This window comes from Schistocerca nitens, chromosome 8 (assembly GCF_023898315.1).
Source record: "Schistocerca nitens isolate TAMUIC-IGC-003100 chromosome 8, iqSchNite1.1, whole genome shotgun sequence".
Lineage (NCBI taxonomy): Eukaryota > Metazoa > Arthropoda > Insecta > Orthoptera > Acrididae > Schistocerca > Schistocerca nitens.
This window is the reverse complement of record NC_064621.1, coordinates 625,672,665-625,699,980: the sequence shown is the minus strand read 5'-3', so window position 1 is coordinate 625,699,980 and position 27,316 is coordinate 625,672,665. Positions and strand designations below refer to the sequence as shown.

Sequence of the window (27,316 nt, the reverse complement as noted above, 5' to 3'; positions counted from 1 at the left end):
CGAGTTTCCTAATTTGTTCGCTCTCTTCTGTGTCATTAAAGACTACCGGTTTTGTGTCGTTCAGATTATCATCTACCTTCGTAGATAAGTTAGTGACCTGATCCGAAAGTTCGGCTACTTTCTCCGATAGTGAACACATTTCCTCAGTGTGTTTTTCTGAACCAAGTTTCAGATTGTCCATTTGCGTTGAAATCGAATCTACTGTGTCCTTCAAGTTTTCCTGAGTTTTTGCAAGTTGCGTAACCGAATCGGTAGATGCAACTGAGTCAAATTTAGCTTGTAAGGTCTCATGATTTTCATGAACAGTAGTTTGCAGTTCTTTTATGGCTGCTTCGTGATTCTGTAGTGCATTTTCATGATGCGAAAAAATAGGTTGGAAATGCTCACAAATTTGTGTTTTTACGTCGTTACAGACTTTTTGACATTTCGATTCAATGTGATGTAACTCATTAGTTAAATCCTCAAGTGTTTGTTCAAGTGTGGTGTCTAACTTTTTAAGATTTTGCTCCACTGTGTCTAACTTTTGAAGATTTTGTTCCATTATGTCTAACTTTTGAAGCTTTTGTCCCATTTGTTTCTGATTTTGTTCCATTTGTTGCATTAATTGCAATAATAATGTATTAGTGTCTGGAATCTGTTTCTCTACGCTTTTCGGCAGTGCATTTGCACCGGCAACATTCACATTTTGACAAGCAGAAAATGTGTTTTGACTTATTTGAGAAAACGGTGATGACCCAAAACCTGAATCTACAGTATTTGCGAAATTGTGTCCTGTCATTTCGGATTCCTGAGGCGAGCTGTTGCCGACCGGCCGATCGATAATGCTTCCCTGCTCACTAATTGTTTCACTGTCTACGCCATTGTTTGCCGCCCGCTCCATTTCCCTATGCACAATTACCAAATTATTACTTTGAACATTAGTTAATTCATTACTCTGCGGCGCTAAACCTGCTTTCGTCTGCACTGTCATTTCTCAGTTTACTTTGGAGCCTAGTATTACGTTTTTCACACGCCATTATTGTCACAATATTTCACACGACAACACAGAAAAACACAATTTGAAGAGCAAAAATAGGGGAACACATTAACATAGCACTGAAAATAATATCTAGTTAATTGCAGCTGCGAAATACTTGGTGCAAATCTACATGCATACCACAACTGTTCTACTGTACAACAATGAAAGACTGCAACTACAAAGGAGATTTTCTCTACAATTACGCGCTAGCAATAAACAAAAGCTACACTAATTACACAAACTACAAGAAAAAAAATCAGAAGATTCCAGTGAGGTATCCTCGGCTAAGGGTCGACATATGAAACGTCCCCTTTTATCAATTTTACTAGACTGTGCTTAACCTGACACACAATATTTTTTAGCGCAACGCAATCTGACTTTCACAAAATCCCTACAAAAGAATGGCCCTGACTAACATTAAACTATACCTTTCACAAATCACTTACCTCACAAAAATCTTCGCTGCTCAAGCTACTGCAATACAGCGAGCGCCACTACTGCCAGCTAAATAAAAGATACAAACTATGGAAGGCACTAACTACTGATAGGGATAGTTAGCAAATGAAAGATATTAATAGAGAACAAACAATGTATTTACCTTGATATCATCATATATATAGCAGTTCATGACAAATTACAAAACTCCGCCATCTCTCTCTCCCCACATCCACCACTGCTGGCGGCTCACCTCCAACTGCCCAACGCTACGCGCTGTTCACAGCCAGCTGCCTAACACTACAATGGCGAGTATTACAACAATGCAAAGCAGCCACAGACTGCACACAGCACAGCCAGTGATTTTCATACAGAGGTGGCGTTACCAATAAAAAAAACCTAAACAGCCTACTTACACTACTGATGGCCTTGGGAGAGCCAGTCATGACAAAACTCTACCATCTGGTGAGGAAGATGTATGAGACAGGCGAAATACCCTCAGACTTCAAGAAGAATATAATAATTCCAATCTCAAAGAAAGCAGGTGTTGACAGATGTGAAAATTACCGAACTATCAGTTTAATAAGTCATGGCTGCAAAATACTAACGCGAATTCTTTACAGACGAATGGAAAAACTGGTAGAAGCGGACCTCGGGGAAGATCAGTTTGGATTCCGCAGAAATGTTGGAACACGTGGGGCAATACTAACCTTACGACGTATCTTAGAAGAAAGATTAAGAAAAGGCAAACCTACGTTTCTAGCATTTGTTGACTTAGAGAAAGCTTTTGACAGTGTTAACTGGAATACTCTCTTTCAAATTCTGAAGGTGGCAGGGGTAAAATACAGGGAGCGAAAGGCTTTTTACAATTTGTACAGAAATCAGGTGGCAGTTATAAGAGTCGAGGGGCATGAAAGGGAAGCAGTGGTTGGGAAAGGAGTGAGACAGGGTTGTAGCCTCTCCCCGATGTTATTCAATCTGTATATTGAGCAAGCAGTAAAGGAAACAAAAGAAAAAATCGGAGTAGGTATTAAAATTCATGGAGAAGAAGTAAAAACTTTGAGGTTTGCCGATGACATTGTAATTCTGTCAGAGACAGCAAAGGACTTGGAAGAGCAGTTGAACGGAATGGACAGTGTCTTGAAAGGAGGATATAAGATGAACATCAACAAAAGCAAAACGAGGATAATGGAATGTAGTCAAATTAAATCGGGTGATGCTGAGGGAATTAAATTAGGAAATGAGACACTTAAAGTAGTAAAGGAGTTTTGCAATTTAGGGAGTAAAATAACTGATGATGGTCGAAGTAGAGAGGATATAAAATGTAGACTGGCAATGGCAAGGAAATCGTTTCTGAAGAAGAGAAATTTGTTAACGTCGAGTATAGATTTGTCAGGAAGTCGTTTTTGAAAGTATTTGTATGGAGTGTAGCCATGTATGGGAGTGAAACATGGACGATAACTAGTTTGGACAAGAAGAGAATAGAAGCTTTCGAAATGTGGTGCTACGGAAGAATGCTGAAGATAAGGTGGGTAGATCACGTAACTAATGAGGAGGTATTGAATAGGATTGGGGAGAAGAGAAGTTTGTGGCACAACTTGACTAGAAGAAGGGATCGGTTGGTAGGACATGTTCTGGGGCATCAAGGGATCACCAGTTTAGTATTGGAGGGCAGCGTGGAGGGTAAAAATCGTAAGGGAAGACCAAGAGATGAATACACTAAGCAGATTCAGGAGGATGTAGGTTGCAGTAGGTACTGGGAGATGAAGAAGCTTGCACAGGATAGAGTAGCATGGAGAGCTGCATCAAACCAGTCTCAGGACTGAAGACCACAACAACAACATCATGATCATTTAAATTTAATTATTTATCACATCTCTTGACGAATTCGCAAATTCCCTCCGTACAAAACTAGGCCACCTGCGACTTATGGAACCCAACAAGCACAGAATTTATCGTGCCTTATTTGTTCACTCACTACACAGTTGAAATACTGCAAACGCCATTTTTCACGAATTTTTTCGTAAATTTGCTGTACAAGATAGTTGCTCGCTTCAGACGGACGTCAGCTTACTGCCAACGTCGTGGAAATCCGTCGTCCTCGTCCGCTGTGCTACACCACTGGCGCACGCCTTCACCACTTCCGTTGGGTCCATGTAGACCAGAAAATACGCTATGAGTGTAATCAGCTTCTACATATTACAGCAGTGTTATCGTCTGCTACGCTCGTTTTGAACATGTACTGTACGTGAGCGAGAAGCGGTGTGGCTTTCCTGTGGTCACAACTGTGTAAACACACTGACCTGACCTGCTGCGAGAGTCGTTCATTGTAGAGACTACTGGTCCGATACTCCCGTTCACTTACCTTGCTTACATGGCAGTCGAGGTTTCTACCCGGACGGCCATTCTATAAAAGCCAATTCAGGATGAATGTCAACGGAACGGAACGGGACTAAGGGTAATATCACCATTAAATGAAGGTGAGCTCCCACTAGATGGAACTTTTATCACCATGTAATTTCACTTAGCCCAGTACGGAACGGTGAATGTGAGGCTACGAAGTACTATCCTTGATTAAAAATGAGATAGGAATCAAGGAGGCAACAACGACAGAGTTCATTTATGCCCAAAGCAAAAAGCATAACAGATGTTATTGAGAAAGACTGTATCGTAAATTTTCGACACTGCTGAAAGTGAAAGAATAGGAAGTGTCGCCCAAACATTTCAAAACATCAGTGTCTATTTCCTCTATAAAATAAGTGCCTATAAAACCCATCAATCAATATTTAGAAAGTAATACCTAGTGTTGTTCTACTTAGTCCATTGTGTTTCATTTCTTTCTACTTACCTTATAACCACTGTATTTTTCTCCTGCAACAGACCTAACTTTCTTACTGCTAATAAAGATTTTGTAATGAAAATTGTTTCATCTGTTTGTTTTTATTTGTGCCCAGTAAAGGCTTTTCGATTCTTCAGGTATTCTAAAACGTAAATCAGTTTTCGCTTTCAGATATTTGGTCTCCCTTGTGGAAGAATTCTCCTTGGAAACATAGCCAGGTCCTCGTGGGATCTTCACAAGATGTCACGAAAACGTAGCAGACGCAAAAGCAAGAAATCCGCTGTTCTAACAAGGGAACCGCCCCATCGCACCCCCCTCAGATTTAATTATAAGTTGGCACAGTGAATAGGCATTGAAAAACTGAACACAAATCAATCGAGAAAACAGGAAGAAGTTGTGTGGAACTACGAAAAAACTAAGCAAAATATACAAACTGTATAGTCCATGTGCGAGATAGGCAACATCTAGGAGAGTCCAAGTTTAGGAGCGCCGTGGTGCCGTGGTTAGCGTGAGCAACTGCGGAACGAGAGGTTCTTGGATCAAATCTTCCCTAGAGTGAAAAGTTTACTTTTTTTATTTTTGCAAAGTTATGATCTCTCCGTTCGTTCATTGACGTCTCTGTTCACTGTAATAAGTTTAGTGTCTGTGTTTTGCGACCGCACCGCAAAACCTTGCGATTAGTAGACGAAAGGACGTGCCTCTCCAATGGGAACCGAAAACATTTGATCGCAAGGTCATAGATCAACCGATTCCTCCACAGGAAAAACGATCTGATATATTCTATACGACACTGGTGATGGCATGTGCGTCACATGACAGGAATATGATGTCGACCCACCTAACTTGTAGACTTGGCGAATGGGTAAACAGATTCTTCTACCTTGCCCAATTTAGGTTTTCTTGTGGATGTGATAATCACTCCCAAAAAAGTGTGAAAACATACGAGTTTGTCACATAAACTGCAACAAATGAATGCAACAGCTTCAGAGTCGCGCAGTTTTGTCTGTGCTCTGTCAAAACATATGTTTTTAACGTTTTCAAATTTTTCCGTGTGTAGCCCGTCAAATCCTGCATATGTCCAAGCAAATCTGAACATGTCCTGGAGTTTTGGAGAGCGAAGTTGATTATATGTGAGTGCCTGAACTTTGATAATTGTCTGAAAATATAAAATTAAAATTTTCTCCCGAGGGAAGAGTTGAACCAAGGACCAGTCGTTCCGCAGCTGCACACGCTAACCACGGGACCACGGCGTTCAAGGATTTACACCCACCTGGATGTTGCCTATCTTACACATGGACTACTCAGTTTGTATATTTTGCTTAGTTTTTTCATTGTTCCACAAAACTTCTTCCTGTTTTCTCGATTGATCTGTGTTCAGTTTTTCAAGGCCTATCCACTGTGCCAACTTATAACTAAATCTGAGGGGGGTGCGATGGGGAGGTTCCCTTGTAAGTAGAGCGAGCGCTGCGACGTTAGATTTAGCAGCCGGTGACACACGTCGACACTGTACCTTCCTTCATGAGCAACGCTGACCTAGACGTTGACATTCCGTACAGTTGCGTTCCGTTCTTTTCCGTTGGCGGCCTGTGTGCATGTTGCTATTTCAAATGCATTGTGGATAGTTCTGATGATCATCTGTTTCGTCCAGTGTTCAGCAGCCTTTAACGTAGATATTGGTGCTTGGTCTGTCAGTCACCAGTTTTTCTCCCGATCCCACCTAAATCGTGCAGACAGAATGTCCAGAGGCGAAGATAATACCTCTGTAGTCCAGCGCCACAATGTTGACGCGCTTTTATTACCATGGATAAAGTTTAATAGCCAAGATCGCATCCGGAACTGAGTGCAATCTTAGGTATTAATATTTTCCATAGCAATTACATATCGCTCCTTCTTAGCTCCAATTATGAGAAATTTCATTTTACTGCCTTGGTCAGCGACCAGTTTAATACTTATCCCCGCTACGAATCCCAGAGTGAATTTCGGGGACTTTCGACATAAAACTACAAGCATGTGGTCTGTGCAAATTACAGAAAGTCACTTTTTATTTAGCGAATACTGCCAGCCGTGTAAATGTGCTTCAAATGCAACGCCATTTCGACTTGGGGAAATGATAGCCCTCTCGGGAAACATTTCGGTAATGGTGTTTACGTTCGAGAGCTCTGTCCTTGTCACCGGGAGAGTAATGCATTAAAGCGCGCATGTCCGCCAGGTGTGTTGGTTGGAGCAGGGTTTTCGTTTTACTTGCATTGTTTGCGGCCCCATTAATGAACATTTTCTCTGTTTCCAAGGCATTGTGTTTGCTGATGGTAATGTTCACAGATTCAGGAAACTACATGGCGTATATAATGGGAAATTAGACTGATGCCTGGCGGAACTTTGCAATAAAGTTGTACACAAATAAATCTACAACAGTGCTGACAGATAAATTGGACAGGCGGAGAGACCAGACATTGAGATAGGGAATACATGTGTAAATAGAAAATAAATGTTTAGGATAGTAACCGGCGACAATACAAATCTAATGGATGTTAAAAACAGAATCCCAATGTCGAAATACGTCCTTCGGAAAAAAGTAATTTGTTTGGGAAACACATTAATACGTAAACAGTGACGATGTTTATCACAAATTCTTTTTGAAATGCTTGAAACTGTGTTTACGAACTGTGGATTCTCGAGAAAAGATAGCGTGGCGTAGTTCGCATAAATACTCCTATTAACAACTTTCTGTCACATTCTATCTGTGTAAGCGTATGAAGTAAAGATGGGTAAAAAAGTGAACTTTAAGAAGCTAGGTGCTGTATTCCGTTCTCCAGAACGAAATAGAATCGAATACACGTCCTGGAATCTAACGATCGTAGCACCACATCCTCATTGGAAGTTCTCCAGTTGCGTTCGTTTATGCAGTTAAAAGAAGGATGAGTACTATCCATGCGCTAACTAGACACCGTACTGCTGAAATAGCATGAAAGACTACTAGATTAGAAACTAATGTTCTGTGGAAGATAGACGGATTTTTTTCTTTGTCAATGAGTCAGATGAACTGTAAGACGTCTTTGTTTTTGACGTGTGTCATATTGAAATTATTGTAAATTGCCGTTGTGTGTGTGTTTTTTTTTAAGCGAACTAAGGATAATTCCTGACGTATGCAGAAATATGCACGAATCGTACATCCATTTGAATCTGCACGTTGTGGCGAAATTATTCATCACTATTCCTTATTTTTATTACAAATTGTTTTCGCAGACAAACAAATAATCGATTTGATACACATCATTGGTTGAAACTATATACTAATTTTAAAAAAAATTCGGTTTGTACGGGGATTGAACTCGCGACAAATGTAACACCGGTCAATGACGCTACCGCAAGACCGTGGATGCCGACCGCTTAGGCTGCATTCATGCCGTAGACAAACACCTTGTTGGTTCAGTGGTATTTACCTGTTTTTTTTTTTGTTTTGTTTTTTGTGCGGGGGGGGGGGGCACCGATAAAACTTGCTGCCTCTTTCTATGCCAGTAGCCCATATTCAGTTTCATTATTTTGACCAGCACACGTTTCCAAAATATTTTGCTTTCTTGAATTTTTTTATAATCTATTGTGAAGTTCCATCGGATATTTCGTAAAGTAACTCTTAGTGCGTGTTTTGCGAGCATAATATATTGCATGATTTTAGTACTTTCAATGTAGCGTTGTACTTCCTGTAAAGGATGAGCGTAGCAGTGGCGTTGACAGGAAACATGGCACAAAATGGAAACAAGTCTGAGAAATTTCGTCTCGTCTTGCACAAAGGAAACGAATACTCCTCTGAGAACTGAGACCGTGCGAACCGAGGCCGGTTCTCGAGAACAGACTGGAATGGGAAACTCAGTCGTTCACCGATTGCCCAACGCTATCGGTCGAGATAGAGATAAAGTGTCATGGCGGGCGGTGAGTAGCGTGCGATTCCTCGGCTCGCGAAGTTTCATCGATTTATGAAGGTGTCCCAGCGGGAAGCTGGTGTGCGCCGCGTGTATAGTGCAGGAAGGAAGCGCGCGTGTGTTGTGTTGTGTTGTGTTTGATCGTGTGCGACGGGTGGTGAAGTCGTTGAGATGGGAATTGCGACGGGCGACGGCGAGGAATGCGGCGGGAACGACGCAGGCAGTGCGTGCGCACGCTTGCTGGCGCTGGCGGCGGCGGCGGCGGCGGGTGGGGCCCCGCCGGCCGCTATCTGCCAGGTCGTCGGGGAACAGGTGAGCCGAGGCTGGGCAGAGGCGAGGTCGCGACGCACACCCAACTGTGTGGCTGCACAGTGATGCTTAAAATTCTTCTGCGAGTTCTACTGCGTCATTGTATAAGACACTCAATTATAAACTCTACGAACAATTGGTCGATCGTATTACATCGATCTTGCCCTGAGGAAGGCCGTTGCAATAGGGTCGAAACGTTGGTTTTACACTTCTTTGTTGTTGTTGTTGTCCTCAGTCCGAAGACTGATTTGATGCAGCTCTCCATGCTACTCTATCCTGTGCAAGCCTCTTCATCTCAGAGTAACTACTGCAACCTACACCCTTCTCAATCTGCTTAGTGTAGTCATCTCTTGGTCTCCCTCTACGATTTTTACCCTCCACGCTGCCCTCCAATACTAATTTGGTGATCCCTTGGTGCCTCACAACGTTTCCTACCAACGGATCCCTTCTTCTAGCCAAGTTGTGTCACAAATTCCTCTCCTCCCCAATTCTGTTCGGTACTTCCTCATTAGTTTCATGCTCCACCCGCTAATTTTCAACATTGTTCTCCAGCACCACATTTCATAGAAACTGTCCCACGGTAGTATTGTTTTTCTTCCGTCTTTTGACTTGATGTACACTACAGTAAAAACTTTTTACAGGACCAAATAAAAGCGAAATCAAACCACTGACGAACGCTTGCATAAGCCTTTTTTGCTAGAATTTTCTCATTTGGAGAAATCAGAACGAGCGGTCTGATTTACTTGTCAATAAAAACGTTATCGAGCCTAGATCGCGTAAAGATTTCTTCATTTACAACAACAGATTTCGACAGACATTGCTGTCATCTTCAGATCTACAAAAAAATTTGTCATCGAACGTGTTCATTTTGATTTGGAACTTAACGCCAAATTGACGTGTTAGTGGATGAAATGCGGCACATTATAGAAATGTTTGCCGTAAATAAAACATTTAAAATCATGTCTATATGCGTAACGCTCGCAGATACTGGTTCTTATGCTTTCGGTTCTTACCCGGTTCGGATGTTCGCGATCATGTTGGCTATTCTTCTCTTGTTGGCAGCAACGCGGAATAGTTCTGTTGAAGACATATCGTACGAGCATCTAAGGTTGTCAAACACAGATATTCATCTTCTTCCAGGACCTCTTTTCCTTTGAAGTGTTTTTTGTAGCAAATCGTGTCTATTTGTATTCCGGATGATATGCCCTAGATGCAACTTTCGGCATTTCTTTATGTTGATTAAGTTAGGAGTACTGTTCATTTTTCTCAAAACTTCCAGGTTTGTCACTCTCTGGGTCCAAGGTATTATCAGAATCCGCCTATAAAGCCACAATTCAAAGGCCTCCAGCTTGTTCTCCATGTTTTTACTTAAGGCCGACGTCTCTAACCCATACAGGATAATGTTTACGTCGTAAAAATCACACTACACAATAAAATGCACAGGAGCACATTTGTTTACGTAAGCTGAATAAGTTCTAATAATTGAAGATCCTCCTTAGACGGCGTATAAGGTTTTGTTACTCTGTAGAAATCGGTTGTTGTAAACACAGAAATATTTTTGCTCTCTTGGCTTTAGAAAGTTTTTATCTTACTTGGTACACACGCTCAAGTACACACACGCAAGCACGCGTGCACAAGCACGCGTAGTCGAAATTCGATCAAGCATCAAGTTGCTTGTAGAGTCCTGATGCCTGTTCAGATTTATGCTGCGCGCGCTCAAGCACTCTTGCGCAGGCGTGCTTGTCAAGCATGCAGCTACGTGTGTGGCCGCCTTAAAGCGCCCCTCTGCGCTCTTGGGCGCGGCAGTGGCAGAGTCCAGCGGCAGAGGCCAGCGACAAAACTCAAGAGGCGGTCGGGCACTGCAGTGACGAAGTTCAGTTTTTGAATGTAGGTGTTTCCGAACGAGTCAGCTGCTTACTAATGAAGACTTTTCCGGCGTATACTGCTGACGAAATCTTGTCGGGCTTCCACCCCGGTGACTGCATTAATCACTTCCGCAACGTTTCGATTAGTGTCACTCTCAGCATTTTCTGGCGAAACGTCGCGAAATTGCAACGCAGCCACAGGGTTAGAAGCCCGACAAGATTTCAATGTTTTAAGCAGTTTATTTAAGTACTGTAATTACAACACTCTCTCACAATTTTCTTAGCGTCACAACTCAGACGAAATAAAATCGAATTGCGCCCTCACCATTACGAATATTTCACTTAACAGTACGATTGTGAAGACAAGTTTGTAGACCATTCTACATCTACATGATTACTCTGCAATTCACATTTAAGTGCTTGGCAGAGGGTTCATCGAACCACTATCATACTATCTCTCTACCATTCCACTCGTGAACAGCGCGCGGGAAAAACGAACACCTAAACCTTTCTGTTCGAGCTCTGATTTCTCTTATTTTATTTTGATGATCATTCCTACGTATGTAGATTGGGCTCAACAAAATATTTTCGCATTCGGAAGAGAAAGTTGGTGACTGAAATTTCGTAAATAGATCTCGCCGCGACGAAAAACGTCTTTGCTTTAATGACTTCCATCCCAACTCGCGTATCATATCTGCCCCACTCTCTCCCCTATTACGTGATAATACAAAACGAGCTGCCCTTTTTTGCACCCTTTCGATGTCCTCCGTCAATCCCACCTGGTAAGGATCCCACACCGCGCAGCAATATTCTAACAGAGGACGAACGAGTGTAGTGTAAGCTGTCTCTTTAATGGACTTGTTGCATCTTCTAAGTGTCCTGCCGAGGTACTTGGTTGAATTGACAGCCTTGAGAATTGTACTATTTATCGAGTAATCGAATTCCAACGGATTTCTTTTGGAACTCATGTGGATCACCTCACACTTTCCGTTATTTAGCGTCAACTACCACCTGCCACACCATACAGCAATCTTTTCTAAATCGCTTTGCAACTGATACTGGTCTTTGGATGACCTTACTAGATGGTAAATTACAGCATCATCTGTGAACAACCTAAGAGAACTGCTCAGATTGTCACCCAGGTCATTTATATAGATCAGGAACAGCAGAGGTCCCAGGACGCTTCCCTGGGGAACACCCGATATCACTTCAGTTTTACTCGATGATTTGCTGTCTATTACTACGAACTGCGACCTTCCTAACAGGAAATCACGATTGATGGGTGAATGCTGTTGTGTTTCAGTCGGTTCTGCCGACGTCCAGGAAAATAGGTCTTCGTGTTGCGTGCTTTTTCTTTGTGCAGGCTTCTTACGTTACTCGGTGTCCTGCGGTTTTTCCGATGCTGCTCGTGGCCCCTCGAACCCTTTCCGATGTACAGCTGACAGCAGCTGTGGTCGGCCTGCGAATAGTTGCCCTCCTGTCTCTACTACTGTACGTTTCCTGCAGCCGGTCGGACCACAACCTCTTTCACGTGTGCAAGCACTCAGGCAAACGGCCGGAGAGTACCCCGTATCAAACATAGACTGCAAAATTATAAGATCGTGGCCTCTTTCAAGTCTCTTGATTTTCAGTGCTATTTCATTCTCCGGAAGTTGGCTGAGAGATTTAGAAACTGGTATATGTAAAAATACAAATGTGCCAGTAAAATCACCTGGAGGAGGAAGAGGGGGGGGGGAGGGAGGGTGTATGTCTCCCCTTCTTCGCATCTCGTGGTGTAATGGCAAGCGTTGCTGCCCCTGGATCACTGGGTCCCGAGTTCGATTCCCGACCGGGCCCTGGATTTTCTCTGCCCGGGTACTTGGTGTTTGTGTTGTATTCAATATTTAATCATGTTTCAGGACCGTGGCGAGACTTGACAGAGGAAAGATTGGAAATTTTTACGGCCGCTGTTAACCATGCAGATGATTCAATGATGATGTCTCTCTTAGCCCATTCCCCTCCCCTTTTGATCCGAACCTGTATGCTATCGGCCTAAACATCATAATAGTAGTTCCGACGGCAACCATCGTTTTACTTTTATTCGCTCTCCCTTCGAGGAAACGGACTGTAGTCTTACGATGAAAATTTCGTCACTTGAGTCCTACATCTCGTGAACAAATCCGAAACGTTTCAAAAGTTCACTGATCCGGAAATCTTGACTAAGTCCAGTTGCTCAGTGCTAATCGTGTATTTGGAAGGGTAGAAAGAGAATTGGACAACTTCATTAAAAGATTCTCCAGAATGTTATTCCGTGCTTACTGTTTACAGGCCTAGTTTCTACATGGAGTAATTTTAATACGAACTTATTGGGTCTAAGTTGGTGCAAGCAAGTTGTTACATCAACTGATCTGTATTTTGTTAAGTTATTTTGATGTGGTAGTACATGTTGTGCAAGTACATTTTTTATTTATAAATAAATGGAACAGGTTAATATTAGCCGTACTACGCAACGACGATTTAAGACGGAATGTACTCCTTCAAGATTACATTAATCTGCAAAAATAAAGCAGCAAACTGGATGTTATAAATACGTTACTGTTGTTGCTACGATCGCTGCACTGAGTTGAAAGTTAGTTCAGTGTTCTATCGACAGAGTATAACGGATCTTCGTTTCGGTCACTCCTTGGAACTCAACATTGTCTGGTATTGCGCCAAACGTTTTCAAGGGAACCACTTGCAAACTACCTTGTGTCTTTGCTGCTACGGTTGCAGGTTCGAATCCTGCCTCGGGCATGGATGTGTGTGATGTCCTTAGGTTAGTTAGGTTGGTTGGTTGGTTGGTTTGGGGAAGGAGACCAGCGTGGTCATCGGTCTCATCGGATTAGGGAAGGAAGTCGGCCGTGCCCTTTCAGAGGAACCATCCCGGCATTTGCCTGGAGTGATTTAGGGAAATCACGGAAAACCTAAATCAGGATGGCCGGACGCGGGATTGAACTGTCGTCCTCCCGAATGCGAGTCCAGTGTCTAACCACTGCGCCACCTCGCTCGGTGGTTACTTAGGTTTAAGTAGTTCTAAGTCTAGGGGACTGATGACCTCAGATGTTAAGTCCCATAGTGCTCAGAGCCATTTGAACCATTTTTTACACCCAGCAAATAACTGATGACGTATGGAGCAAGTACTACTTCGAGATGAAGACATTGTCACAAGAGAGCAGACTGATGACGAATTATTTTTTATGTGAGATTATATCCATAAGTGTGCCAGGTTAGCACTGGCCTGCTGTATTGACAGTAATCACCTAGATCTCGCCTAGTTTGTATATTTCTCGTTGCTGTCGTATACTTCTTTGTTCATATTTAATTGGAAAAGAGATTGTATTTGTTTATTCGTTACAAGATACTTTATGATCAAACCGTATTTGATTTACGATTTCTGGCTCCAGTTTCATTCCTTTCTGAATCCTTCAATCTTTTTCCGTTTAAAGCCGTTCTTCTGCGACCTCTGAACTTCTGTACTCCGCAACAATGCCTAATTACTGAAATTTTAGGATTCGTAACTCACCTCTTGAACTATACAACAAACAACCCACCCACACACTTGCCATAAAAATCACTATTTTCGATTATTGAAAACTTGGGATAAACCGTACAACGAGAAATAATTTTTTGCAAAATACTATTCTGAAATTCAGGCTTTTAAAACATAATTTCTTTTCGAGTAAGAAATCGTGGGAAACAGACAGTTCAGCTGCAGTCGTACAAGGTTTATTGAATACCCCTTGACCTAGACTCTGACGTCTGTAAAAACGTCTTTTTCCGGATCAGTGTTTTAACAGTTTTAATAACTGATCCTTCTGTAAAAGTTGATTTTAGAGTGATTGAAACCTAGGTCGACGTGTTTTCATTAAACCTTATGATATTGCAACTGATTTGGCAGTTGGTTCACATTTTCGTACACGAAGCGTACATCACAGTTGCTGCCTCCAGCCATGTTCAAGATTTTAAGTATGGTGTCGTATAATCAAAACAACAAAACCGCAAGATGTATTATAAACAGCAGGTGCTACCGTCTGTCACCTTAGCAGTGTCACTTTGTTCCCTAGTTCTGCTCGACACTTGTCGGCCCAAGTCGGTAGTCTTCGTGACTGTGACGTAGTGCACCGCCCACAGTTTCCGAAAGAAGCCTAATTGATCTTGGAAATAACACACACACACACACACACACACACACACACACACACACACGCACGTCGTCCCACGCCCCTGCCCATCACGTCGCGTTGATCCCTCACTATCAACTGGTGCCGGAGCAGCGAAAAAAATTGTAATTGCCTTGTGACATAATACACGTGTACTGTTTTGAATCTCAGGTGCGCTTTTCGGTCGAAATTAAGCCCTGTTCCGCAAGCACTTCTAAGGCATGCCCTAGACTGTACTAGTGTGGTTTCGTCCTTTTCGTGGTGCGTGGGAAGAACTATTGTCGCCAAGCCTCGGCGAGAATTCGCTTGTGTGTGTAATCTATAATCGTGCCGCAACAGTCTTCTCTCCAGTTGTACGTAGGAGGAAGGGAGCTGTACACGGCTGGCTCTTCTAGGAACCTACGTTCCCGGAATTTCAACGGTAAACCGCACCGTTATGCACACAAGACAAGGGCTGCGACTGCAGTTCACCGAGCATTGCTGTGAAGCTCCCGGCCGTTCATCGCTCTGATCTCTCTGCACACACGCTACAAGCGCCGTGGGTCGCAGCGTTGGTCACCCCTGAGGAATGCCACGTCATTGTCTGCCGGCACCAGTGGCAGGTAGCGCGCCGGACAAACTGGGAGTGTGCGGACGTTTGTACGAGGAGCAGCTCACGTCGACGAGTTTGACGACCGGTCCTGCAAACAACCTTTCCAAGTAAACGTCGATTCACAGTACATCACGAAACGGAACGTCAAACTATTCCTCAGTGCTACTCTAATGGCAGCGTTCTCTCATCTCGACAACGGATTGGAAAGACAATGACGTTTACGTCAAAAGATTCTCTCGAAGTAAGTTTTGACGTTCCCTGTGCCGCTGCTGCTGGTGGGTGGTGGTGGTGGTGGTGGGGGGTGGGGGGTGGGGGGAAGGTTGGCGTCGCACGCTGAGAGCGGAGCGCAAGTTAACCTATTCTCGTCGAGCTATCTCGTGTTACAGTCATGGATTTTATGGTTTCGTTTGTGTCATTGTTCTCTTTGTTTTCGTGACACTCTGCGACTGTTCCATTGCGACTAGGATACTTTCCTTGCGAATTTTCGTCCACAAGAGAAACCAAATATCCGAAAGCGAAAAATTATACGAATTTTACGATACACGATACGCGGACAGACTCAAAGCCTATATTGCTCGTAATTAATAAGATAAGTAGATGAAATAATTCTCATTACAAATCGTTTTAACTGTGAAACATTCTCTTTTGAAAGTGAAAAATATACTGTTTTTCATGAATTTCTTTCTTGTATTTGTGTTCGAACTTACGTACAGTGTGGGCTTTTTATTTCTCCAGCTATTGTAAGACCTGAATAATTTTTTGCTTTCAGATAGTTAGCCACTTTTCCGTTGTAACTATCAAAGGGAACATATTACAGTCTTTCTTTTTTTCAGTCTCTGCTAATAGGCCATCTATTCAGTCTCGTCCTTTGCCTAGCATCTTTGCGAAACTATCTATGTATTTGTCTTCATAATGTGAACATGAAACTAAAAGTCTTCTCTAGCAAACTGGAAGTTCGTTCTTTCTCAAAACAAAGATACGTTTTTACGGAATATTCTGTCGGTTCTTGGGGGAACATATTAATAACTTGAATACCAAGTATGAACAGCAGTATTTTGTATTGAAGTTAGTAATTAACAAATATAAGTTTCTTTTGTTACAAAAAGTTATGCTTCTCGGAATTAAAATTTAATTTTGAATGAACAAGCTATTACCGGCGTCACTGCCGTTTTGAAGTTTCCCCTCAGCAAGGAAAACCGAAAAGAGGAATTATTCTTTCTTGAAAAATGACAAATTAGAAAAAGTTCTTTCTAAATACCGTAATCTGTAAAACACGATATACTCTTCAGAAATTAAATAGTCTCTTTGAAAATGAGAAAGATGCCCGAGGAAGTAAGTAATATCATGTTCACTAAGTATTTCCGTGTGTCTGACGCTCCATGGAGTGTCTCTCTCTTTATTACGTTCTCGCATTCAATTCGTCTAGCTATTATATGTATACGTCATCTTAGGATGTGCCTTGTCCACGATTGTCAGGTCTGTAGGGGACAGTGAGTACGAATAGTTTGACCGTACCTCCCCCACATCTCCCACATTTTCGCAGGATATAAGCGAGGTAATCATTCGCTTATCTGTTTTCTGTTATACACGTTGCGGTGTATCGAATCATCCATCCGGCAGTACTGTTGATCTGGCCGAAGCAATTCTCGAGTGGTTCTCGAGTTGTTACGGAGCCTTCACATTGTTTCACAGAATCAAAAGAACGACCAAAACAAAGACTAAGAAAGCACAGTATTGAAAACTAGGCCTGTCCAGAACGTGACAGAGCGCGGAGACAATATGGCAACTCGCGATGTCGGCAGCCGACGACTCGTCCTTCCTTACTGAGTTGACATTGCACTTTTCTTTTTGCCTCATAACATGTTCATGGAGCCGGCCGGAGTGGCCGAGCGGTTCTGGGCGCTACAGTCTGGATCCGCGCGACCGCTACGGTCGCGGGTTCGAATCCTGCCTCGGGCATGGATGTGTGTGATGTCCTTAGGTTAGTTAGGTTTAAGTAGTTGTAAGTTCTAGGGGACTGATGACCTCAGAAGTTAAGTCCCATAGTGCTCAGAGCCATTTGAGCCATGTTCATGGATATTTAGGACTTCGTTTATGTATGCTACAGACAACACCTCTAGCATAGTGGGGCTCACCACTGATGACAATAATTCTACTCCAGTCAATGAGATTCCAGGCCGAAGAAGACTCCAGACAGCAGCGGTGTACCAGCTGATTGTCACCCACTATACCGCCCTGCAGCCAGGAGTGATGGTGTGGGACGCCATGTCTTTTTACAGCAGGACCTCTGTGGTTGTGTTCTGCGGCACCCTTACAGCACTGCCATCCGTCGACGATATTCTACGCCCCGTTTCGTTGCCCTTCATAAGCAGTCATCTTGGGCTTACATTTCAGCAAGACAATACCCGCCCGCACACGGGGAGGGTTTCTGCCGCTCGTCTTCGTTCTTGCTAACCCTGCCTTGGCCAGCGCGGTCACCGAATGTCTCCCCAATTGAGATCGTTTGGAAGATTATGGACTGGGCCCTCCAACCATCTCGGGAGTTTGACGATCTAACGCGACAGTTGGACAGTTTTGGCACGGTCTCTTAGGAGAACAGACAACAACTCTGCCATTCAAAGCCGAGCCGAATAACTGCTAGCGTAAGAGCCAGCGGTTGACCAACGCGTTATTAGCTTCCTTAGTGTGTGACGCTCTTTCTGTGGAATAAATCATCCAATATTTCTGAGATGGTGCAATAAGCATTCGCTTGTCTGTACACGTACATCTCACCTACCGATTTCCGTCCCATTGGATGCAGAGTCGTCGACAATGTAGAGGTAACTTCGGACGTTCCCCAGAGAAGTGTGTTGCGTTTCATGCTATTCTTGTCATATGTTCAATGAGCTTGCAGACAATATTAACAGTAAAATTGCCAAATATGCAGCAACCAGTCGCAAAATCATGTTTTATTTATTCACTTTTGCAAATCGATTTCAACTGATTAACAGCCATCATCGGTGCTTTCAACCAATATGTGCCCTGAGTAGTAATACTGTGACTTTATGTTTGACCTCTGCTTAAGACAGTATTACTACTCAGGGCATATATTGGTTGAAAGCGCCGATGATGGCTGTTAATCAGTTGAAACCGATTTGCAAAAGTGAATAAATAAAACACGATTTTGCGACTGGTTGCTGCATATTTGGTAATTTTATGGTTTACGGTCGCTGCACAACTAGGAAACCACATGGTGCCCAGCATTCATAGTATTAACAGTAACCTCAGACTTTTTGCACATGATGCGGTTACCTATAATTTGCAACGGAATTAAAGGATTGCTTTTTCGAAAATCTATAATTGTATCCCATTGCCACTAGCAAGTCTGAAATTTGGCTCAAATGTTTCTTTTTTCTACAACCTTCGCCTCTAAGGGTGCGAAACTACGGCGCCCTGCGACGTAAACCTCGGGCTCGATGACGCTTGAAACAGCAATGCAACACATCCGAGAAACGGCCACAGTTGGGAAGTTCATGTGACGTGTAAGGTGGATTAATGACGTCACATTCTACATCTACATCTACATCTACATTCATACTCCGCAAGCCACCTGACGCTGTGTGGCGGAGGGTACCTTGAGTACCTCTATCGGTTCTCCCTTCTATTCCAGTCTCGATTTGTTCGTAGAAAGAAGGATTGTCGGTATGCCTCTGTGTTGGCTCTAATCTCTCTGATTTTATCCTCATGGTCTCTTCGCGAGATATATGTAGGAGGGAGCAATATACTGCTTGACTCCTCGGTGAAGGTATGTTCTCGAAACTTCAACAAAAGCCGTTCGTTCATGGTATTTCACTTTTCTGTCTTCGAACATATAAAATTAATATGTAATTTTGAAGAACATGTAATTAATATTTTCATATTTATTTTCTTGCAGACAGAATCATTCTATCGTTAAACTCACAGCAGATGATGCGTTAGTATATAATTATGTTATATCTAAGAAAAGAAGCTGCGTAAGTAATCAGTGACACTTTGATAAGATTTTATATTGGTGCAAAAATTGGCACGTAGGTTTGAATTATAGAAATATAAAATAGCGCACTTCACGAAGTCCAAAACAACGTACCTTCCGCTAACTGCAATATCATTGAGTCACGTTTGGAATTATTCAACTCGTACAAATACCTGCGTGTAGCAATTTGTAAGGATATGAAACGGAACGATAACACAGGCTCCTGTCGTAGGTAAAGCAGGTGGTGGATTTTAGTTGATTGCCAGGAGGATGCTGGGGAAACAGTCAGCCTACAAAGCCGTGCGTGTGCTGCATCATAGAATATCGCTCAAGCGTGAGAAAGCCGTCCCAAGTAGCAGGACTAACAGGGGATACTGAAGGTGTACTGAGGGGACCAGCGTTTGACTGACTCATGGTGAAGTGTCACTGAGATGCTGCAGAATTTGAACTGGCAGACGCTTGAAGACAGAAACTAATTATCCCGCAAAAGCCAGCTTACAAAGCTTCAAGAACCTGTATTTAGTTCGGAATCTAGAAGCACACTGCAAACTCCCACGTAACGCTTCCGCAGGAAGCCCGACGGTAAGGTCAGATTAATTATAGCGCGCAGAGACGTGTTTCGCCAATCATTCTTCTCGCGCTACACGCGTGAATGGAACCGGAACGAACGCTCTGGCGTCGTACCACGAAATGAAGTCTGCGGCGCGCTTTCCATGCTGCATATACAGGGTGTTTCAAAAATGACCGGTATATTTGAAACGGCAATAAAAACTAAACGAGCAGCGATAGAAATACACCGTTTGTTGCAATATGCTGGGGACAACAGTACATTTTCAGGCGGACAAACTTTCGAAATTACAGTAGTTACAATTTTCAACAACAGATGGCGCTGCAAGTGATGTGAAAGATACAGAAGACAACGCAGTCTGTGGGTGCGCCATTCTGTACGTCGTCTTTCTGCTGTAAGCGTGTGCTGTTCACAACGTGCAAGTGTGCTGTAGACAACATGGTTTATTCCTTAGAACAGAGGATTTTTCTGGTGTTGGAATTCCACCGTCTAGAACACAGTGTTGTTGCAACAAGACGAAGTTTTCAGCGGAGGTTTAATGTAACCAAAGGACCGAAAAGCGATACAATAAAGGATCTGTTTGAAAAATTTCAACGGACTGGGAACGTGACGGATGAACGTGCTGGAAAGGTAGGGCGACCGCGTACGGCAACCACAGAGGGCAACGCGCAGCTAGTGCAGCAGGTGATCCAACAGCGGCCTCGGGTTTCCGTTCGCCGTGTTGCAGCTGCGGTCCAAATGACGCCAACGTCCACGTATCGTCTCATGCGCCAGAGTTTACACCTCTATCCATACAAAATTCAAACGCGGCAACCCCTCAGCGCCGCTACCATTGCTGCACGAGAGACATTCGCTAACGATATAGTGCACAGGATTGATGACGGCGATATGCATGTGGGCAGCATTTGGTTTACTGACGAAGCTTATTTTTACCTGGACGGCTTCGTCAATAAACAGAACTGGCGCATATGGGGAACCGAAAAGCCCCATGTTGCAGTCCCATCGTCCCTGCATCCTCAAAAAGTACTGGTCTGGGCCGCCATTTCTTCCAAAGGAATCATTGGCCCATTTTTCAGATCCGAAACGATTACTGCATCACGCTATCTGGACATTTTTCGTGAATTTGTGGCGGTACAAACTGCCTTAGACGACACTGCGAACACCTCGTGGTTTATGCAAGATGGTGCCCGGCCACATCGCACGGCCGACGTCTTTAATTTCCTGAATGAATATTTCGATGATCGTGTGATTGCTTTGGGCTGTCCGAAACGTACAGGAGGCGGCGTGGATTGGCCTCCCTATTCGCCAGACATGAACCCCTGTGACTTCTTTCTGTGGGGACACTTGAAAGACCAGGTGTACCGCCAGAATCCAGAAACAATTGAACAGCTGAAGCAGTACATCTCATCTGCATGTGAAGCCATTCCGCCAGACACGTTGTCAAAGGTTTCGGGTAATTTCATTCAGAGACTACGCCATATTATTGCTACGCATGGTGGATATGTGGAAAATATCGTACTATAGAGTTTCCCAGACCGCAGCGCCATCTGTTGTTGAAAATTGTAACTACTGTAATTTCGAAAGTTTGTCTGCCTGAAAATGTACCGTTGTCCCAAGCATATTGCAACAAACGGCGTATTTCTATCGCTGCTCGTTTAGTTTTTATTGCCGTTTCAAATATACCGGTCATTTTTGAAACACCCTGTATATACACTGAGGAACCAAAGAAACTGGTTCACCTACCTAATATCGTGTACGGCCCCCGCGAGCACGCAGAAGTGCCGCAGCACGACGTGGCATGGACTCGACTAATGTCTGAAGTAGTGCTGGAGGGAACTGACACCATGAATCCTGCAGGGCTGTTCATAAATCCTTAAGAATACGACGGGGTGGAGATTTCTTCTGAACAACAGTTTGGAAGGCATCCCAGGTATGCTCAACCATGTTCATCTCTGGCGAGCTCGGTGGCCAGCGGAGGTGTTTAAACTTAGAAGAGTGTTCCTGAAGCCACTATGTAGCAACTCTGGACGTGTGGTGTGTCGCATTGTCCTGCTGGAATTGCCCAAGTCCGTCGGAGTTCACAATGCAGATGCATGGATGCAGGTGACCACACAGGATGCTTACGTACGTGTCACCTGTCAGAGTCGTATCTAGATGTATCAGGAGTCCGAAAACACTCCAACTGCACACGCCCCAAACCCTTACAGAGCCTTCACCGGCTTGAATAGTCCTCTACGGGCATGCAGAGTCCATGGATTCGTGAGATTGTCTCCATACCCGTACACGTCCATCCGCTCGATACAATTTGAAACGAGACTCGTCCGACCAGTCAACATACTTCCAGTTACCAACAGTCCAGTGTCGGTGTTGACGGGCCCTGGCTAGGCGTAAAGCTTTGTGTCGTGCAGCCACGAACGGTACGCGAGTGGGCCGTCGGGTCCGAAAGCCCATATCGATGACGTTTCGTTGAATGGTTCGCACGCTGACACTTGTTGATGGGCCCAACATTGAAATCTGCAGCAATTGGCGGAAATAGTTGCACTTCTGTCACGTTGAACGATTCCCTTCAGTCGTCGTCGGTCCCGTTCTTGCAGGATCTTTTTCCGGCCTCAGCGATGTCGGAGATTTGATATTTTACCGGATTCCTGATACTCACGGTACACACGTGAAATGGTCATAAAAGAAAATCCCCATTTCATCGCTACCTCGGAGATGCTGTGTCCCATCGCTCGTGCGCCGACTGTAACACCACGTTCAAACTCACTTATGTCTCGATAACCTGCCATTGTAGCAGCAGTAACCAATCTAACAACTGCGCCAGACGCTTGTCGTCTTATATAGGCATTTCCGACCGCAGCGCCGTCTTTTCTGTACCAGTTTATTTGGCGCGCCAGTGTGCTTTTGAAAGCTGCATTTAGACAGCTAGGGCCCGCCATCTCATAAATTTTGTGCGGACCGCTCTTAAGTGGTACCCAGGGCCTCTACCGAGCAACAACGTTTGACTAGGCGGCTGATGCCGCGAGCACCGTTGCCAATGCAGCATCACGTGGAGGTGGGGCTACGTGGGCACTTCTGTCCTTTTTTGTTTAAGATACAGCTGTGATTACTTCTTGAAAGTGGACAATTATATAATTCTAACTTTTAAGAAGAAATGGAAAAAGAAGATAGCAGATATTAGTATTGGAGATAGCTGTCGCCCTCACCGGCGCTGCTCATGTAGGTGGTCTCGGAATGCGTCCTCGAGCAATTGTTCGTTTATTACACGAGATAATTCACAGCTCGGATGTCACGAATCGATTCATCAGTCGCATAACTGTTGTAGTATCTAAGTATTTCTGGTGTTTTTATACTGTATGTGTGTTGATTAGCTTGATTATTTGCATTGAATTTTTCTATGTTAATATAGACTAATTACAGGTTTAACGTGGCACCTAGTACAATGCGCGGCCACAATCTATCCTTCCTACTAAACTAACAGGTTTCTATTTTGATTTGTCTGTGTGTTCCTATATCATCATTTAGTATCGTTTATGTATTCTGGACATGGTATTGTTCATTTGTCTCGTCGTTGGTGTTAGTGTCAGAGGAATCCCTAGTCTTTATCTGAGCTAACCCATTCGCCTATCTGTCTTTTAACTCTCTGTTGATTAATCTCAGTTCTTTGTAGTGGTCGACATCTATTTATTTATTAGCTATAATTAGCCCACTATCTACAGAGGGGTCCAAAAACATGTATCCACTGTTTAAAAGTCTATAACTGGCAAACTAATTGACGGATTTGTCTCATCTTTGGTAGTGTAATAGTTTGTAGTTCCGGCAATCGCCACACAAGCGTTGTACATCCCACGATTGCTACACGCAATGAACGACGACGACAACCCACAATGGAGTACTGCGAGTGTTTTACTAACATGGTGCGCAACGATGAAGAGTTTGCAGAGATAATTCTGTGGTCTGATGAGGCACAGTTCAAACTCAGTGGTACAGTTAATCGCCACAATTGCATCTACTGGGCCGTCGAAAATCCGAACGTCCACGTAGACAAAGCCGTGAATTTGCCATGAGTAAATGTGTGGTGTGGGTTGTCTTACCGGGGCTTGGTTGGGCCATTCTTCTTTGACGGCACAGTTACCGGTGAGGTGTACCTTCAGAAGCTTCAGACATTCATTTTACCTGCCATCCGAGACGTGTATGGAGACGGAAGAGTTTACTTTCAACAAGATGGTGCCCCAGCCCACTACCAAAATCGTGTAAGGGGTATCTCGACGAAAATCTACCAGCAAGATGGATAGGCCGTAGAGGTGCTGTGGAGTATCCACCGCGTTCCCCAGACCTAACTCCTCTGGACTTTTACCTGTGTGGGGAACACTAAAGGACGTCGTTTATCGACAAAAGCCACGCACTTTGGATGAACTTCGAGAATCCATCGTACATTCATGTGCAAATATCCAACTGAACACGTTGCAGTCAGTAGTTCGTGCTGCAGTTCGGCGGCATCGTTTGTGTGTGGATGTTAATGGTGATCATTTCGAACACCTACAGTGATATCTTTAAGCTGGACTTTATGCTACGCTTTCGCCAAAAATTCCGTCAATTAGTTTGCAAGTTATGGACTTTTAAACAGTGGATACATTTTTTTTGGACCTCTCTGTATATAACACTTTGTAGGAACAATTAGTACTGTGACTGTTTTAACGATTAGCATTTCTTTTTATTTTTTTTAAATATAAATACAGGTTATAAAATAAAATTCAAAGATCGGAAAACATAAATTTTGTACCCCGCCTGGATAGGCAGCGCGTGGATCTGCTCCTGTGAACTGCTTCTGCAAAATAGGCCGAGAGTGAAGGACGCGAGTAGGAGCAGGAAAAAATGAAGTACTTCGGTACTGCTTGTAGATTTTACAAGTTTCGTATGGGCACAAATATTTGTACATACATAGTTACTTAACTTTGGCTGAGATGACCACGCAGCCACTAAAGTTACAAAGGTAAAATCTGTAGTCGCTCGCGCACTACGAAATAGAAGCAATGTTGCTTGGTCGTCCGTCTACTCGTGATCAAATGAGCTGAATGTGGTCGGCGTTGTTCGTCCGTTCTCGTAGTGCCAACCTATGAGAGCGCACCTACATTGTGGCATCGTAGCTATCGATACCACAGTAAATAAATAATGATTAAAGAGAATCCAAATAGTAAAGAAATGTGTGAGGGAAGTTAGCGAAAGAGAAAATTTGTCCCTGAAGTCGCAGCTGTTTCAGTGACGAGGACTCGGGAAAACTTGGAGCAGCAGACAGCTACCAGTGGTGTAGTGACTGCGGGAGCAGTCCAGACAGTGCACTGAATTAAACCCGGCCACAGCTTACGCTGAACAGTCTAGCTTGCAGTGTCTTACGAAGAAACGTAGAGCACTTTGACGTCGCGTAGAATATGCAGGGTGAAGAAAAATTCGCGCACTCTGACGTCGCAGCGCGATTCCTGACACATTGCCAATATAAAAATGTGTCACACAAAATTTCGCTCTATGCATATATCGGCCCGTAAATAGACGTTAAAGATACGCAATCTGGCAACGCTGTTATCACATCTACGGCAGCTCCGTATGTCAGCAGATAGTACAGTTCTGTGCGGCTGGTGCAGTGGATAGCTCTTTGGATTGCCATGGAGGAGGTCGAGGGTTCGATTCTGGGTTGAGACTTATTTACTGTTATTTGCTGAAAGTAGTCTGCGTGCTACGATATCTGGCGTCTTAATCGTTGTATGGCGATTACAGTGGGTCTTCTACAAAACAGTTGCAGTTGCGTACTACGAATATAGAAATGGAAGTACATCGTTTTCATTGGTCGGCTTTTGAAGAAACTTTTCGCATGTCGTGGACGCGGAATGTTTCGCGCCACTGCGTCTACTAGATTCCAAACTTGTTTTCTGTGTACCCTCGCCGAGTGGGCCCATTTCCAAAGTACGTTGCTAGTCCTACTGGTAACGTAAGGCCCTAACAAAATGTAGTACACCTCAACTTGGCAAGAATAATAGTTTCTATTACTCGATGGGATCATTGGGGAAGGGTGCACACAAAACGAGTTTTGAATCTAGTAGATGCAGTGGTCCGTAACAATTCTCGCCCACGACGTGCGAAAAGTTTCATTAAAAGCTGACTAATGAAAACGATTGCATTACCAGTTCTGTGTTTATATTACGTAACTGCAAATGTTTTGTGGAAGACCCACTGTAACTGCTGTCTCACGATTAAGACGCTGGATATTGTACCACACAGACTTCTTTTAGCAAATAAGAACAAACATAATCCTCGGCCGAGAATCGAACCCTTGACCTCCTGCATCCCAACCCAAAACGCTGTCCACTGCACCAACTGCACAACGTTGGTGTTATGTGCTAACAGAGGTAGTTACCGTACACGTGACTGCAGTGTTGCCAGATTCCCAAACTTCGACGTCCATTTCAATATCCAAGAAAGGGAGTAGGAGAAATTTACTAAATTACAGACCGATAGTATTAACGTCGATATGAACCAGGATTATGGAACATTATGAAGCACCTCGAAGAAAACTAATGACACACAGTCAACTCGGACTTAGAAAACATCTTTCTTGCGAAACCCGACTAGCTCTTTCCTTGCACAACGTGTTGTTATCGACAAGGTTTTTCGTATTGATTCCGTATTTCTGGATTTCCGCAAGGCTTTTGACACTGTACCACACAAGCGGCTTGTAGCGAAATTGCGTGCTTATGGAATATCGTCTCAGTTATGTCATTGGATTCCTGATTTTCTGTCGGGGAGCTCACAGTTCGTAGTAATTGACGGAAAGGCATGCAGTAAAACAGAAGCGATTTCTGGCTTTCCCCAAGGTAGTGTTATAGGCCTTTTGCTGTTCCTTATCTATATAAACGATTTGGAAACAGTCTGAGTAACCGTTTTAGCTTGCCTGGAGATGACGGTGTCGTTTATCGACTAGTAAAGTCATCAGAAGATCAAAACAAATTGCAGAACGATTTAGAAAAGATATCTGTATGTTGCGAAAATTGGCAATTGACCCTAAGTAACGAAAACTGTGAGGTCATCCACATAAGTGCTAAAAGGAATGCGTTAAACTTCGATTACACGATCAGTCAGTAAAATCTAAAGGCTGTAAATTCAACTAAATGCCTAGTAATTACAATTAGCCGGCCGAAGTGGCCGTGCGGTTAAAGGCGCTGCAGTCTGGAACCGCAAGACCGCTACGGTCGCAGGTTCGAATCCTGCCTCGGGCATGGATGTTTGTGATGTCCTTAGGTTAGTTAGGTTTAAGTAGTTCTAAGTTCTAGGGGACTAATGACCTCAGCAGTTGAGTCCCATAGTGCTCAGAGCCATTTGAACCATTTTTTTAATTACAATTACGTACAATTACGAAGGAAAACAAACAAATGTTGTGGGGAAGGCTAACCAAAGACTGCGTTTTATTGGCAGGACAGTTAGAGATTGTGACAGATCTACTAAGGAGACTCACTACACTACGCTTGTGCGTCCTCTTTTAGAATACTGCTGCGTGGTGTGGGATCCTTACCAGATAGGACTGACGGAGTACATGGAAAAAGTTCAAAGAAGGGCTA

General features: G+C 43.6%; 1 protein-coding gene across 1 annotated transcript in view; it reads left to right on the top strand.

Moving 5' to 3' along the window:
- The first annotated feature begins 8,409 nt into the window (after positions 1 to 8,409).
- The window catches only part of LOC126199704 (WAS/WASL-interacting protein family member 3-like), a 97,315-nt gene continuing 78,408 nt past the window's right edge, over positions 8,410 to 27,316 (top strand). The window contains exon 1 of the mRNA XM_049936631.1: positions 8,410 to 8,521. Within this exon, the coding sequence (XP_049792588.1) occupies positions 8,410 to 8,521 (112 nt within the window). The remainder of the gene's footprint in view (positions 8,522 to 27,316) is intronic.